This window comes from Dromaius novaehollandiae, chromosome 13, assembly GCF_036370855.1.
Source record: "Dromaius novaehollandiae isolate bDroNov1 chromosome 13, bDroNov1.hap1, whole genome shotgun sequence".
NCBI lineage: Eukaryota > Metazoa > Chordata > Aves > Casuariiformes > Dromaiidae > Dromaius > Dromaius novaehollandiae.
The window spans coordinates 1346360-1362683 of record NC_088110.1 but is presented as its reverse complement, the minus strand read 5'-3'; the positions used below and the strand labels follow the sequence as shown (position 1 = coordinate 1362683).

General features: G+C 41.4%; 1 protein-coding gene across 4 annotated transcripts in view; it reads right to left on the bottom strand.

The window, feature by feature from the left end:
* The window catches only part of ZDHHC1 (zinc finger DHHC-type containing 1), a 32564-nt gene that overhangs the window by 14744 nt on the left and 1496 nt on the right, over nucleotides 1-16324 (bottom strand). For 2 of the 4 annotated variants that reach the window (XM_064519331.1, XM_064519333.1), the window contains exons 2-8: nucleotides 13726-13941; nucleotides 11214-11286; nucleotides 10761-10887; nucleotides 10048-10149; nucleotides 9040-9164; nucleotides 8338-8496; nucleotides 2630-2742 (exon numbers count right to left, since the gene is read on the bottom strand). In XM_064519331.1, coding sequence (XP_064375401.1) covers nucleotides 2630-2742; nucleotides 8338-8496; nucleotides 9040-9164; nucleotides 10048-10149; nucleotides 10761-10887; nucleotides 11214-11286; nucleotides 13726-13941 — 915 coding nt within the window. Of the gene's footprint in view, nucleotides 1-2629; nucleotides 2743-8337; nucleotides 8497-9039; nucleotides 9165-10047; nucleotides 10150-10760; nucleotides 10937-11213; nucleotides 11287-13725; nucleotides 13942-16324 lie in introns of those variants that run through there. The other 2 variants (XM_064519334.1, XM_064519332.1) reach the window with 2 other exon arrangements.

Sequence of the window (16324 nt, the reverse complement as noted above, 5' to 3'; positions counted from 1 at the left end):
GTAATCCTCAACGACTTCTCAAATCATGAAAAAGAAAATATCATGGTACTAGTCTATAGGAAGTAAACCTCATCTTATATCCCATACTATTCAACCCTCACCTGCCTTTTACTGTACTGATGGTTCCATATACAACTGATGTTAACAACACTTAAGAGTGCTAAACCTTTGAAACTTAGTGAAAACTGCCATGACACATACAGCCCCTTGTGATAGGGATTATATCATTTCTTATATAACTGTGTGGTACTTGTTAAATGTAGAGCTTTTTCTACAAGCTGAATTTGTCTTCTGTATTTAATGAATGCTGTCATAATACTGGCATCTATGACACAGGAGAATTGTGGCTTTAGACTGGTCTCTATGACAATTTTTTGACATCTCAGCTGAGGAGTATGAAAAAAATCACATCCCAGCAGGTCTTCACTCTGAAAGCCAGCTCCCTGGTGTGAATGCAGCTATGCATTAAAGCATCACTTTTGATTTAGTTTATATTTCTTTGGATTGTTTTGTAACTATCTGCAGAAAAACTCTCACATGCACATGCTGCTTTGGCTATCACTACAGAGGCAAAGACTGTATTTCTAACATTTTTGCATTTTTGTGATATCTGAACCACTTAAGTGTGCAAACTTAGTACTTTTACTTTGTGCATGTTCTGAGAAGGATCTTTACCAGTACATAAGAATCCTGTAATCTGAATGTGGATGAAGACTTAACAGAGAAACGTGTAAAACTGAAGCCAAAATCAACACCTAGGCTTGAATGAGGCTCAAATATATGTATTGAAGGGGAACTGCATGCTTCTTCTTATTCCCTAAAATGAACGAACAGTTAAGACAAAGGTGGGAACAGCATGATTTCCATTTTATGTTTGCAACATCTTGGATCAATTACAAAGGATTTTTATACTCGAGCTAAAAAAGGCTGTAATCAACAGAACTTAGTTCACAAAAGGCAAGTCACTTGGTGTACTCCTACTCCAATCTATTTGTTTGTGTTTATCTCTGGTTGCTATGTTAGAAACAAGAAAAATCTGGTGGGTTAACATTTTTCTTAACAATGTTACTGGGCATCTTCCAGTCTTTATTGTTCCCCAAGGTATTAACTGTAGTCCTGAAATACAGAACTCCTTTTCACCCTGCTTCTTCTAGCTTTGCTGCTTCAAATTAACCTTATTCATATAGATCTACAGGGTCTGTAGGAGCACACAGGAGAGCATCATTGAGCGGTCTCATCTCAAATGTGCACACATACAGTGTCCACCTCTGCTCAGGTATATTTTCAGTATCAGTCGAAATTCAGTAACAAGAAAACGATTAGAGCTAAAGCTCCGTTACGATTTTAATTTTCATAGTAAGCAAAGCTCTAGGAGACAAAGAGCCAAACATCTTTGTTGTTATGGAAACCTGCGTTCAAACTGAAAGTTCAACTTTTCCAAGGCAGTAAAAAAATGTCTATGAAAAGCTGAGGTCTCCATAGGGAATTCACTCATTTTCCACTTTCCTCTGATAGGGAAAAACTATTAATGAGTCTAGAGATAATGAGAAATTCCAAATCAGAAGTAATGTATTTCTACGTACAAGACATAATTAATTTCTTACGAAATATAAACCTGGTTGTATAATAGGTAACTATAGAGCTAGATGGAGTTACAAGGGATCACAGAATCAAAGCATAATTTAGACTGGAAAGAACTTCTGGAGGTCCCTTATCCAATCTCCCATTCAAGACCAGTACAATTAGAACAGTCAAATTTCGAGAAGCCCAAGGATGGAGCTGCCTTTCAGCAAAGCAAGTTACACCAAATATCTCAGTTAATAGAACATATGCCACTGCACAGTATGATAGCATAAAAGAGCTTGTAAACCTCTTTTACAGAGATACAGATCAACATCACAGTAATCACACAGATACTTATCACTTCTGCAGAGCTCAATTCAAAGAAAAGCAAGGCTATCTAGGTCCTTTCCGAACATAATTTGTCTCCTTTTCTTTTTCAAGATGGTAAAACAATTTGGTATCAGCTGCTCAATGATTAACGCCAATTTCTCTAGTCTTAGAACCTGTCTCGCTCTCGGTCATGAGACCGCTCACACAAGCCAGAAAATTGTGATACTTCCACCAAAACAGATGAACCTGTCCTTCCCAGTGACAGGACCCCTCCCACTCTTCAGTCATCTGCTCTCATGGCGACACAAACATTTATGTGACTGCCTGGTGAACCAGACAGCGGGGAGCTAGCCCATCTATACACCAGCTCAACTATCTTTTTTTAAAGTATATTCTTACCCAGATGGGATTCCCCCACCCTGTGCACTGCGTGACTGTAACAAACAGCTGCACTGGCAGAAGGCAATAGATAGTGCAGGGCCCAAAACAAGCGGCTGAGACAGAGAGTGGGTGAGATTGATTCTTTTGAAAGCAGTGCTCGCTTATGCCTAGACTGTTCTTCAGGCTACAGGCTTAGACTCTCTCACATCCTACTCAACTCCACCAAAGTACTTCAAAAGTCTTATTCCTAGCAACAGCCTCTAAAATTTGGAGCTCACAGAACTGAAGCAAACTCGACACAGCAGACAAGTGAGGCTGTTTTTTTTGAGAAATGGATTGAAAATAGAACAAGTACCTGACTGGGTCTCACTTGGGAGGGACAAGACTCCAGCTGTTTGTCTACCTCCTTCACCTCTTGTTGGGGACGCTGCTGCAGAATGTACTCATACGTAGTCAATTTGTTCCACACTGGGAAGAAAGGAAGAGATGTCAGTGCATGAAATGCCACTCCCCAATTACATATACTTCTCGAGAACGATTCAAATAACTATATACAATTAAATAGTAACTGTAAACATGAAGAGACAGACACTCTAAGACAAAAATACCTTTGTGCTGTATATCTATATCCCTTATTGTCTTCATCGCAGCACCTTCTCATAGCCACACTATTCTTCTAAATCTCATATCTGGTATATTTTTCTACGCTCCAGCAATTTATTCAGCATGTTCCAGAGAGAAGTAAACCCATTATTTATATCCAGTATGTTAAAGATCTGTATCATACAGAAAGCCCAGAGAGTTGTCAAAAAATATCTAGTGCTAACTGTAGACTCCAGTCTTGGAAACTAACGGTAGTTTTCCAGGCTGGGGAAAATCAAAAAGCTCCAGCAGGTCACTCTGTCCCATAAGGAAGACAGATACCTATGTTCAAAACAGTGAGCAACAAATGCCTGACTGTGCTGCTGCCAAATCCTAGAGACATCCAAGGTTCATATGCGACTGAGTTTATACTCTTAAAGTCCCCGACATACAAACACATCTGCTTCCATGCATGACCAAAAGCAGGTATATACTGACATTTCTGAGCAGCTTGGTTCTTCATGAGACCTAAAACATTATGAGGATCTGAAACTCAGACATTCCTACCCCAGTGAACCTGATACGACAAGTATTTTAGAGCAAAAACCACAAAAATAGTTGCTGCATTTTTTTTAATGTGCAGCCTGGTTGTTCTTTCTTAATACAGTGGCACAGTAGTTAAAGCAGATGCCTAGGATATGAGAGAACCAGGCTAAAATCCTTGTTCTGCTTGAAAACATTCAAATCTGTAATATCTTACCTCTCAAAACCCTGCCCAAAGCACAGGACTACTTTGCAGGAAAGTGAGGGAGAGCAGAGGAGAAGGTGCTCCTCCTGTTAGAGCAATAACCTTCTTTTTTATGAATGAAAAAGAATTCAAGATTCATTTGGGCAGGAAGATACAGCATAAAAAGGAGTGTGAGTTTGTAGCTAAGTGATTAGGGGATGCACTTGACAGGGGCAGTACAGCGTGCTAGTAAATCCTCATAAAATTTTCTGTATGCTTTATTCGAGAAACAGAATATTGCTTCATCAGTAAAGGGCTATATATCATCTTCAGTTTAGAATTCTTTGGTTTCTGAGTGCTTACCAGTGCAACAATATTTTAATGGATTTATCTAGCTAAAAATACTGCACTCATCTGGCTAGATAACACTGCAACATATAATTATAGCTTGTGAAGAACCACATATCCTTTCCTGTATTCCCTATTAAATGCTTTTTTGACATCTGAGTACCAACCCAATCTCAATCCCCTCCCTCCAGACTTCTGAAGGGCCATGCTTCACTGACTGAATTGAACCTCAATCAAGACTGGTAATTTTGTACACCTGGACCTACTATTTTAAGAACAACCTACTTCCTTTTGAGTGTTAACAGAGAGCAATTAAGAACAGTAGAGTAGTTCTGACCATTTCATTGTGCTTGTAACAAAGCAAGATTCTAAAACTGTCATAGCTGTACCTTTCTAAGCTATTTTTCCTGTGAAACTTAAGGGCAATTCCACTCACAGAGGTGCTATTTTCTTCTTGTAATTTAAATATGAAAATCAGGTTCATGAAAAAAATAATCATGAACTATAATTATGTTTTAATTGATAACTTGTAATTGCTAGTCCCAAAAGGGCTAGGCAATTCATTTCAACGCTGCCTACCTAGAAACATTCAGAAGAGACTACAGAAGAGACTACTGAAAATTACAGGTGTGAAATAAGATGAATTTAAAATAGACATATTTTGTCCATCTGAATCCCAGCTGTAATGCTAATACTTTGGTCTTACATAACACACAACATTGGCATCAGTATGGCAGCATCACTCCTTTTAAGCAAAGACGTACACACCGCACTTCTGCACAGCACTGATCACAGCTGGAACCAATTTCAATGGGGTAGTAAACTTTAATGTAATAAATGTTAATAATAATTAAATGTTGTTTCACTGTAAGTCATAAATATTTAAAGTTGGATCCAAAAGAAAACTTAATTTGGATCAAAAATTATTCTGAAAGAGGAAAAAAATTACCCCCAAACAAAACAAAACATAAAACTGGGATAACATCTGCCCACATTGTGGGTCTGCAAGAGAAAGCATGTCCTTATTCCAAGGAGCGAGCACCCTCTTGTGGCTGTTGCACACAAAGCCAGGGTTAAGTACAGCTCACAACTAAACTGGATAATCCTTTCGTTGTCATCGATCATCATTAACCTAGCATAGTCAACTTTCAATTATACAAAGCAGGCAAAATCACAGACAGTGTGACCAAATTTAAGTTAAGCTCCAAGAGGCTGTAAAAGGAAACCAAGTGTCAATGACTCTGTTGACTGTAGCATGAACGCCAACTGAAGAGTACTCATCTATCAAATGCTGCACTTCATAAGTGTAACTGTTTTGCTTCTGGAACTGCACTGGTTTGTGCTGACCTAGTTTGTGGTGGCAAATCACTGTTAGCTGACAACATAAAAAATCCATCCAAGGACAGTCTGTAGCTGGCATTCTCATTCTTCTTCCATCATGTCCCTTCTTCTCTAATTTTGGCACCAGTGACAATCGCAAGGGTAAGATCTTTTTTCATCATAACTCATGTAAGGCAGCCAAGTAGCATTGGCTTCATTGTAGATGATGACTGAAAAAAAGTTTTTTGATGCCCATCTGAACTTCCAAACATAAATTTCCCTTCTGGATGCAGCAATAAATAGGAGATCTAATGAAGAGCCCTTTTGATAACTTCTTCCTCTGAATTCCAAGAATCATTTTGTGCAAATATAGTACAGATTCCATAATGAGATCTTTATCTGCAGGACAGACCTCCTATTAGAAAATCAGACCTATACTGTCTGCACTTACCTAAGGTAAAGGAGAAATAGCATCTCTCACATAATCAAAGTACAGTGAAGAAACTCACAAAGGCCCCTATGAGCCAATCTGAATCGGCCATCACTGGAACTGAGCTGGTATTAACTGCTTTGTCTCACTTGGCCTCTCTTTTGCTTCGAGTTCCAAGATAGTATAGTTTAGGCACAGGCCTAACTCAGGCCCCATCTTGCACATGCACTGCTAAGCCGGCCTGATACTGCAGTTGTTGGGGACTGGGGGTCTGTAGGAGACAGCTGACCTTAGTAGTTTGGGATAAGCACAAACCACATAAGATCCAAACTAGTATTACAGAGTTGCAAAGAATGTGTGTGTGCACCTTGCTCACATCATGTCGTACTTGAGCTAGTAAGTCCTACTGCACCAAGACGCCTTTACACAAAACCAGCTAGAGTTTATCTGCAACCTAGATAAACATGATCCGGATAAGCTTCCTGTAGACTATAGATAATTGCATGCATTTTTTATATCAAGTCCCACACTATTATATTATCAAGAACAATTCCATTAGGAAATTGTATTTATTTCCTCCATCTAGTCTAAAATTCAAGATGCCTTCCCTTAATCTTAAGGACTTACTAGCAACTGTCCAATCTTTATCCAAGTTGTTCTGGAAATGGCTATCAATATCATTCAGTATGGAAACTCCAGGTTTATCTGGACTCTAAATTTTTCTGTGATTTCTGTGATTCACCTCTGAAAGAAGGAAATGGTGTTGGTGGCTGGTAATCTCTGTGAAGCTGTGCTGGCTTCATTAGAATTTTCTGATGTAATAACTTCAAGATGCTCCTGGAAATCTGACTAAGGTGGGAAAAAGTTTTTCACTGGCTTCATTCCACCCTTTTGAAAGGCACAAAAGGCCTCTAGACAGGCCTTCAGGCAGACAGATATGTGATTATCCCCAGATAAAGAACAGGTTGGTAAACTTAGACCAAATGCATGCTCTGGGATGCAAAAAAAAAATTATTCTGCTGAAATCTACAGGGTTAATTTGAATCTTGGAAACAATAAGAACATTTATGTGAGGTCTTACAGACAAGAGGAAATGTAGTCATCCCAAATCAAGCATTTGTGGAGTGCTTTCACAGAATCACAGAATGGTTGAGGTTGGAAGGGACCTCTGGAGAGCATCTAGTCCAAACCCCCTGCTCAAGCAGTGTTACCTACAGCACGTTGCACAGGATCGCGTCCAGGCGGGTTTTGAATGTCTCCAGAGAAGGAGACTCCACAACCTCTCTGGGCAACCCGTTCCAGTGCTCTGTCATCCTCACAGTACAGAAGTTTTTCCTCATATTCAGATGGAACTTCCTGTGTTTCAGTTTGTGCCCGTTGCCTCTTGTCCTGTCGCTGGTCACCACTGAAAATAGTCTGGCCCCATCCTCTTGATACCCTTCCTTAAGATATTTGTATATATTGATAAGATCGCTTCTCAGTCTTCTCTTCTCCAGGCTAAACATGCCCAGCTCTCTCAGCCTTTCCTCAAAAGAGAGATGCTCTAGTCTCTTAAACATCTTCGTAGCCCTCCACTGGACTCTCTCCAGTACTGCCCTGTCTCTCTTATACTGGGGAGCCCAGCACTGGACACAGTACTCCAGATGTGGCCTCACCAGGGCTGAGGAGAGGGGGAGGATCACCTCCCTCGACCTGCTGGCAACACTTCCTAATGCACCCCAGGATACCGTTGGCCTTCTTGGCCACAAGGGCACCTTGCTGTCTCATGGTTAACTTTTTGTCCACCAGGACTCCCAGGTCCTTCTCTGCAGAGCTGCTCTCCAGCAGGTCAACCCCCAACTCGTACTGGTGCATGGGGTTATTCCTCCCTAGGTGCAGGACTCTGCACTCACCTTCATTGAACTTCGTGAGATTCCTCTCTGCTCAACTCTCCAGCCTGTCCAGGTCTCCCTCAATGGCAGCACAGCCGCTGGTGTATCAGCCACTCCTCCCAGGTCTGTATCATCAGCAAACTTGCTGAGGGTGCACTCTGTCCCTTCATCCAGGTCATTGATGAATAAGTTGAACAAGACTGGACCCAGTACTGATCCCTGGGGCAAACCGCTAACTACAGGCCTCCAACTGGACTCTGCGCTGCTGATCACAACCCTCTGAGCCCTGCCATTCAGCCAGTTCTCAGTCCACCTCACTGTCCACTCATCTAACCCACACTTCCCGAGCTCACCTATGAGAATGTTATGGGAGACAGTGTCAAAAGCCCTGGTGAAGTCAACGGAGACAATATCCACTGCTCTCCCCTCACCTACCCAGCTTTCTCCCTACTGTATTCTGAACTGTACTTGGTGAAAAAGAAATTTGTGTAAGCTAGAGAAATTCAAAGATAGCGTGTAATGCGACTTCTACAAACTGGAGTAAGACAGGACCTCTGGGGAAAATCAAAAGTATAATGATAAATCCAAAATTTCTACCTCTTCGATATAATCTTGCACAATGTCTGTATATTTATAACATATTTTTGCGACGTCACATATATGTGACAAATTTGTGTGTATATTCTGTGATATTTGTGATATGGGTGAACACACAATGAACACAGAATCAGTACAAGCTAAAAGAGAATGAAATGGGGTGCAGATGACAGGAACAAAATACCTACTAAGATAGATGTGAAAGGTCAAGAGGTGGCCTAGCAGGAACACGGTCATTAGGCTCAGAAGAATAAAAATCCCAGCTGAGACCAAAATGGCAGGTGCCTGAGTCTCAACAGGAGCTGCAGGAAGAAACACAAACCAGACGTCTGTGTGGTTCTTTAGAACTGTAAAAGAAAAACATAACACTGCAATGAAAACTCCAAAACAGCAAGAGTTAGGAAGTGAGGTAGCAAGGCACAAAGTTGTGTCAGATGAGGAAAGGAAGCCAGCGCAGTTAGAGAATGAGTACTTTAGTCAAAGGAGAAGGCAAGCCAGGGAACTAAGGGGGGAAACATACTATGGTAAAGGTATGAAAACAACAGTAGGAAGCAAGTAGATTGTCCATGTATTAAATATCTCTAACCAAACTTTACAGCTGGAAATATTGTTAACTCAAAAATACTAGCAGACCCAAAGTTATGCCCTTGAGACCTATAAAACCTGGCATATGCAAGGCCCATAGGAAGAGCAGTTAGTAGGCTCTGGAAGGAAACACATTCAATCCAGCTAAGCAGAGATATTCTTGGAGAAATATAACATTGAAGGAGGAGTAAGGGAAGAGAATTCCTCCTCAGTGGGAGAGCCCACAGAATCCAATCCCATATACACCTGGCCCTCAAGATATGCTGGCTGATTAACAAGATGCTCAGTTGAAGCACTGCTAGTACCTTCAAACTGCTGGTCGGAGCGAAGCATCATGGGATTAATGAAGAACTCCACAAAGATGTAGAAAGCCACGAGCAGCAGAAGGCCAAGGCCCAGAATGGCAGACAGCACACTATTCAAAAAGAGCCTGCCAAAAAGGTGATAAGTCTGAGTGGCTTCAGTGCAAAATACAAATCTAGCACATCAATAATATCACACATACACATTCAAAATCCCAAACTCTAATAGTAAAGAGACAAAGATATAGACAGCTATCACAAATTACTGTGGCACCTTCTTACACTGATTATAAGTACTGGATTATTATAAATAAATTATTATAAATACAGTCTTATTACTGATTTGTTATCCTGGGACTCTAAATTGTGACCCCTTAGAGCTATTGTAGTCAAGTCCAGTATTTCTAGAATAGACAAAGAGCTCCCGGCACAAAATCTCATGACAGTACAATGTGCCACCCAGCAGTAACAATTCCCTGCTTTCCTTGTGGTTCTAGCACAGGAAAATAAGCTGAGCAGCAATCATCACTGATAGCCTCTTTATTCTTTACCTTAGACCCAGGACAGATTAGAGTTGCCTATACGCTGCTTTAACTCCTGCCACATCACATGGCAAGTCTCACAGGAAAGGCGAGCTGGATTCAAGTTGTTTCTGAGACAGGAACAACAGCATGATCATGCTTCAGAAGCATTAAGGACACCCAATCAACATCTCATAAGCTTTTCCTAATACCAAATCATTGATTATACCAAATAATAGATTATTTTACTTGTGGATGTTCGACTACAAAATTCTAAGTGCAGGAGTTTTATCCCTCCCTTTATTTGAATGTCATAGTCATGCTTGTATCTCCATCTAGTTTCCTCATGACTGATTTTATTCAGCTGGGATCTGAAAGAAAAGTGGTTTTGTGTGACAGAGTACAGACTGGACTGACAGGCAGGAGAGTCCTGGGAGGAGAAAGGGGGTATTATTTGTGCAGTGTTCCTGTCACAATGCCAGGCCCTTACCAGTAATTCCTCTTCCCCACACAGTTGTTGAGCCATTTGCAGTGGTGATCAAAGCCACACACACACTTGTTGCAAGTTCCGCAGTGCTTTGACTTGGCACTCCTGCCAAAGAAAGGGTGGTATTAGAGTGGCATCACCAACCCGTTACCATAACTTTCCAGTGAGACAAATGCAGAGGGGTACAACAGTAGAGATCCTGCCAGTAGTGAGAAAACCCGCTACATCAGGAATGCTTAAACACCCAAAGCTGTTGGCTGTTTTTGGAGCACAATCACGAACACTGCAAAATCTGCCTTTTCTATGCGCTGTGTAATTTCTAATTTGGAGATCAGCTTCTTATTCTTTGAAGCCTTTTAACAATTCTGCAAAGCTTCATTTAACATCTGCCCTCCAAACTTTTCCAGCTTTCAAATTAGTGTCTAGTCAAACCCAAGCACACACACACAGAAGTTGCATCTTGTTCTCAGATCAAACAACAACATCCAAACAATACAGAACCACTCAGTACAGTCCTCTCCACACAGCGTAAGAGTGATTAAAAACAGCCGCACAGAACCATGTCCACATTCGACAATGGACACCTACCCAACTAACTGCCACAGGGTGAAATTTAAATGTCACTACAGAGTTAAGAACTTCAGGGACTCAGACTCAATTTTATAGTCTAATGGTGATGAAGAGAGATTAACAGAAGGAAAAGAGAAGATACTTACACATCTACATCACAGACATGGCAATGACGGTTTTCAATGACATGTGCATGCTGATTACGATTGAAGGTGGCCAGAGGCCCCAGATAGTTTTTTTTTCGCACATTGGTATCCGCAGGATCAATGGAGACTGCAGTAAGATGAACAACTAAATGGTAGATAAAACACACTCCTGGACACTGAAGTACACAGTTAAGGATTGTATGAGCCATTTAATGACTATATATTTATTCTTAGTACACAAAGCTCACACAGATGAGAAGTACATGGCTTGTCACTAGAAATTACTATATAACTGATTACAGCACATTCATCTGAGCTTCATTAATGCTGCCTGTCTCTCTGCAGTAAATATTCTCTGGGTAAACAAACAATCTACAGGAACAACCCTCCTTATTATGTACTTCTCTGGCTCACAGAAATGTGTTTCCTAGCACAGAAGTTTTTAAAACTTACCTTTACTTACCAGAATCTGACCCCATGAGCAGACTGTTGGCACAGGTCCACATCTCTTAGTCCATACAGAATACTTGGAAAGGAACAGCCAGTTAAGGCCATGCACATGCCCCCTCACAAGATTAAACTTCCAAAAAAGAAAAAAGAAAAAAGACACATCAAGGAACTGGTACTGATCACCTTGCTTCCTTTTCCTTAGTCAGAATCCTCAGCAAGAGCTAATAAAGTAGAATTCTATATAATTTACTGAAAGACAGTATCTAGGAATTGTCATTCTTCCTCTGAGGATTACCTGTTTGGATTCTTACTTCTAACTGCAGTAGTAAGTCAGAGAAAAAAAAAACCCTAGGAGTACTTTTGATCACACATCTGAACTGTCAATATTTGAAAGGAATACTAAGCAGCAGCCTTACACGTCTGGAATATGACAGTGCTCTGGAGTTTGTTTCTCAATATACTGTAATTTAATAAACATGCATCCAAAAATTAATCTTATTTGTTATACACTCAGTTGTGTACACCATTGATCATACTAAGGTTTATGGAAATCACAGCAGTATAATTAAGGAAAAAATGAGGTCTTTGAGAGGCCTAGCTGACTGGAGCTTTCATGAAGTAATAGAATAGGAAGGGATTCACATTCGACAAAAAAGAAACATTAGTGCTTTACTAACTGGTAGCAAAGCCTTGGGATACATTAATCTGTTGAATTAGAATGTGTTTAGATTGAGGTATGAAAATACTCTGTAGATATACTTATGAGGTTTGAACCATCATAACATAAAGGAATTTGCTGTTAGCTAATGATACTATCAACAGTAAGTCATGCAAATGTAACTAAGCCAATGATAAAGCAATACAAAAAGTATCCCAAACGTATCAAAGGCTACATGGACATACTTAAATATACAAATTATATAAGCGCATATCCAAGCAACATATCTTTAGAACTTTCCCTGGGATTCTGTCTTCAATATTTCTTGGTTATCTGGTTCTGCTAAGGAAGCTGTAAATACGAAAAGCAAAATAGGCTATTACCAAAGATTTTTCTTGTTTCTAGTTACAGAATGTTAAATTTTCCCCTTGGTTTTTGATACAGTAAGACCGACATATCTGGAATAATCTTCATATGAATTGCCAGAGATGAACCTAGTAAAAACAACAAGCACTAATGGGACTATTTAATTTCATTCTAATTTGGCCTTTGACAACAGGAAGTCCTACGTACATTAAAAATGTGTGTGCTATGCACATCAAAAATGTACATGCACAGATTTGCCTTGGCTTTATATGACATTTCATAAGCAAGGTCAGTCTTTACAGCTTGAATCTCACTGATCCACTTAGCCAATTTTATTTTTACTAGGAAAGATGTTATCAAAGAGATTACAAAAGCAAACAGTTGCTCACACATTCTAGCCCTTTACCAGATTTGTTAGTACTGAATTCAGATCTCAGGATTTACCCTCTCCCTCTTCTAGTCTGCCATCCCCTAGACAGTCTAATCGTCCAGGAGTTAGGGCCTGGCTTTGAGGAAGTCCACCTCCTATGCAAGTACCAGGTGGCACCGAGAGTATTAGGATTTCTTCCCAGCACAGGACCCCATACTCGGGCACAGCCCCTTCTGGAGACTCGCACAACCCCAAACCCTGCCACACAGCAGTTCTGCTCCACCCCGGAGCCCTGGTGGGGAATGGGACGAATGCAACTGGATGGTGGGAAGAGTACGACGTGCGAGTCCCTGTGCTTCTCGGCTGCAGGACCAAAAAGAGCACACAGCTTTAGGGAGGTGGGTTGAGGACAGGAGGCAGAAAACACAGATGGGCTGGGCCAAGCTAGGCTTTGCAGGGCAGCACACAAGACAAGATGTGTTGATAGTATCAGCACCTAATTTTATTATCTTCTGATACTGCTCATATTTAGAGTAATGATACTTCCGTTACATGCATATTATAATGCTGCTTAAGACTGTCATTCGTAATTTTTCTACAGAGGACAGGAAAAGGCCCCTGGGAGAAGCTTACCTGCTATCACAAGCAACCACATCATAAAATCATAAGCATACAAAGCTACCTTTCAAGACTCATTCAATCAGCAGAGTGAAGTGTGGCTGCCCATCACAGCAAGCATGTTTCAGGAGGTTTTTTTTTAAGGATGACTATTCTCAAACCCTGCAGCACAACTGTAGAAGAAGTTTACATAGAAGAATAATATTAGAAAAAGGAGTAGACAATGTAAGAGCTTTGGAGGCAAAGATAGTAACTCTAATAGGGAGTCATGAAAGAGAGAACTAGAATCTAGTTAGTATTCTACCTAAAGTGGATGGACAAAGAGGATCTCAAAATAAGTATTTTTAATAGACTGGAGAAGATCAAGATTATGGTTATAGTTCAGAAAAATTTCTGGCTTGACTGCTTTCTCCTATGCTTTCTATGCTACCTACGGATTTTTTTAAAAAAAATCAGCATTGATACTTTATTATAGTTATGTTCTCTTCTGGACCAAAGGATACAATATAGCCAGCAGGCAGCCAGTGGAGGGGCAGAAGAGGAACCAGAATTCCAAAGCCAACGAGTGCAAAGAAGAGGTACAACAACCAGGCGACAATCTGGAAGGGATGTGGAGGCCAGCTCCAGCCATTCCTTCGAGCGCGTTGGGCCTGGACCTCAGGAACAGCTTCACCCAAATTCTCTGGAGCTGTCTTATTGGGAGGTTTGCAGATGTTCATCTATAGAAATCAAAAAAGGAGAACAAAAAGGTATGTGATATAGAAATACTGTGACTGAGCCCTGTTCCTGGAGACATACTCCTAGCTACTGGACTGACGGTTAGAGAAACCAAGACAGTGCATCTCATGGGAGACTCTTCTCTGCAAAGGGAATTTGCGATTTATACTAACAACAGGGGAGGACAATCATGCACTCTAAAAGCAAGTGCTGCCATCTGTATGAAATGACAATACCACAGATTTTCAGTTAAGGGAAACTTGCAGGTTTTGCCAGTCTTTTAACAGATCTAGACCTAAGGCAAGTAAAAAGAGCAGAGGGGATATCTTGGTGGCAGTCTGGAGATCGAGTATGATCTGTTCTGTTTTGGGGATGTGTTCATTTCAGAAAGCTGTAATGGATGGTGGCAGAGCAAATGCTTTCACCTGTCTCACATATGCCATATCTTCCTTCTAGCTAGTGAACAGAAGAGAACTGTAGTGAAAGTGGGTGGCCCCACTGGAGCACGCGGTCTGGAATTGCAACCTTAGCACTACACAACATCCAAGAAAACAAAGACTCCTTTGTCAGCAGCAAAGGAAGTGGAAAGACTAGAAACTAAAAAAAGTGAACTGATAATTTAATGACAAAAAGGGGAAAATAAGCAGGAATTATTCTACAACACAACTATAAAGCAAATTGTCTCTAGCAGAACAAAACGGAAAGCTACATATGCAGGACACCTGTGCAGGAAGCAGCTAGACTATTCAGCTATCCTACAATGTCTGGACCCTTGGCATGAGAAAGCAAGCTTTAACTGCGAAGATGAGTTATGAAACATAACCTGACAAGTTCTTCATGGTTATGATTCCTGATTGCACAACAGCTACAAGCTCAGAAGCTATTTCTCCTTTTTTTCAATGTGTGTTGGACTGCGTCCTGGCTTGCAACTGAGCGAGGATGAGCTTTTAAGAAAATCTGCCTTGGGAGAGAAATATGGTAGGTACTCCATTCTCTGGGACAACAGAGAGTTGGGATGCTCCGCTTCATGGAAAACTCAGGCACAACTCAGGTGCAACTAAGGAGTACAATATAGGCAGCAGATCAGGGATGGCATTGCAGAACTGGCAATAAGAAGCCCTGTTGGACCTGAGCTAACCTGAGGTATCTCTGCACCACACTCACAGATTCACAGTTCACAGAATTACAAAATAGTTGGGGTTGAAAGGGAACTCTGGAGATCATCTGGTCCAACACCCCAAGCTCAAGCAGAATCACCGACAGCATGTTGCCCAGGACCATGTCCAGCTGGGTTTTGATGGAGGATGGAGCCCATCATATCTCCAAGGATAGAGACACCACAACCTCTCTGGGCAACCTGGTCCAGTGCTCAGTCACCCTCACAGTGAAAAAGTGTTTTTTTCATGGCCCTTTGCTGGACTCACTGAAAAAGGTCCATGTCTCTCTTGTACTGCGAATGCAGAACCGGATGCTACTCCAGATGTGGCCTCACCACTGCTGAGTAGAGGGGAAGGATCACCTCCCTTGACCTGCTGGGAATGGTCTTCCTAAGGCAGCCCAGGAGACCATTGGCCTTCTTTGCCATGAGGGTGCATTGCTGGCCCACAGTCAACTCGGTGTCCATCAGGACCCCCAGCTCCTTCTCTGCAAAGCCGCGCTCCAGCTGGCCGGCCCCCAGCCTGTATCGGTGCATGAGGTTATTCCACCCCAGGCACAGGGCTTTGCACTGCCCTTGTTGAACTTCATGAGGTTCCTCTCTGCCCACTTCTCCAATCTGTCAAAGTCCCTCTGAATAGCAACACAACCATCTGGCGTATCAGCCTCTCCTCCCAGTTTTGTATTGCCTGCAACCTTGCTGAGGGTGCATTTGCTCCCACCGTCCAGGTCATTAATGAAGATGTTAAACAGTATTGGCCCCAAGATCAACCCCTGGGGAACATCACTAATGACTGGCCTCCACCTGGACTTTGTCCCTGGACTGAGCCCAGCAGTTCAGCCAGTTTTCAGTCTACCTCACTGACCAGTTATCTAGCCCACACTTCATCAGCTTGTCTGTGAGGATGTTACGGGAGACAATGTCAAAAGCCTCACTGAAGTTGAGATAAACACCATTGACTGTTCTCTCTTCATCCACCGAGCCAGTCACCTCATAACAGAAGGCTATCAGGCTGGTTAAGTGCAACTTCCTCTTCATAAATCCATACTGACTACTTCCAGTCACCTTCTTGTCCTTTATTAGTAACTAAATGTTTCATTAGTAACTAAAGAGGATGTTAAATAACACTTCAACTAGTTTGATTAACTTGTACACTAGTGTACTGAAAGAAAAGGAGGAGGAGCTCTCTAGTTCACGCATGGTATTTTTGATAAAGTTTCCTGTACCAG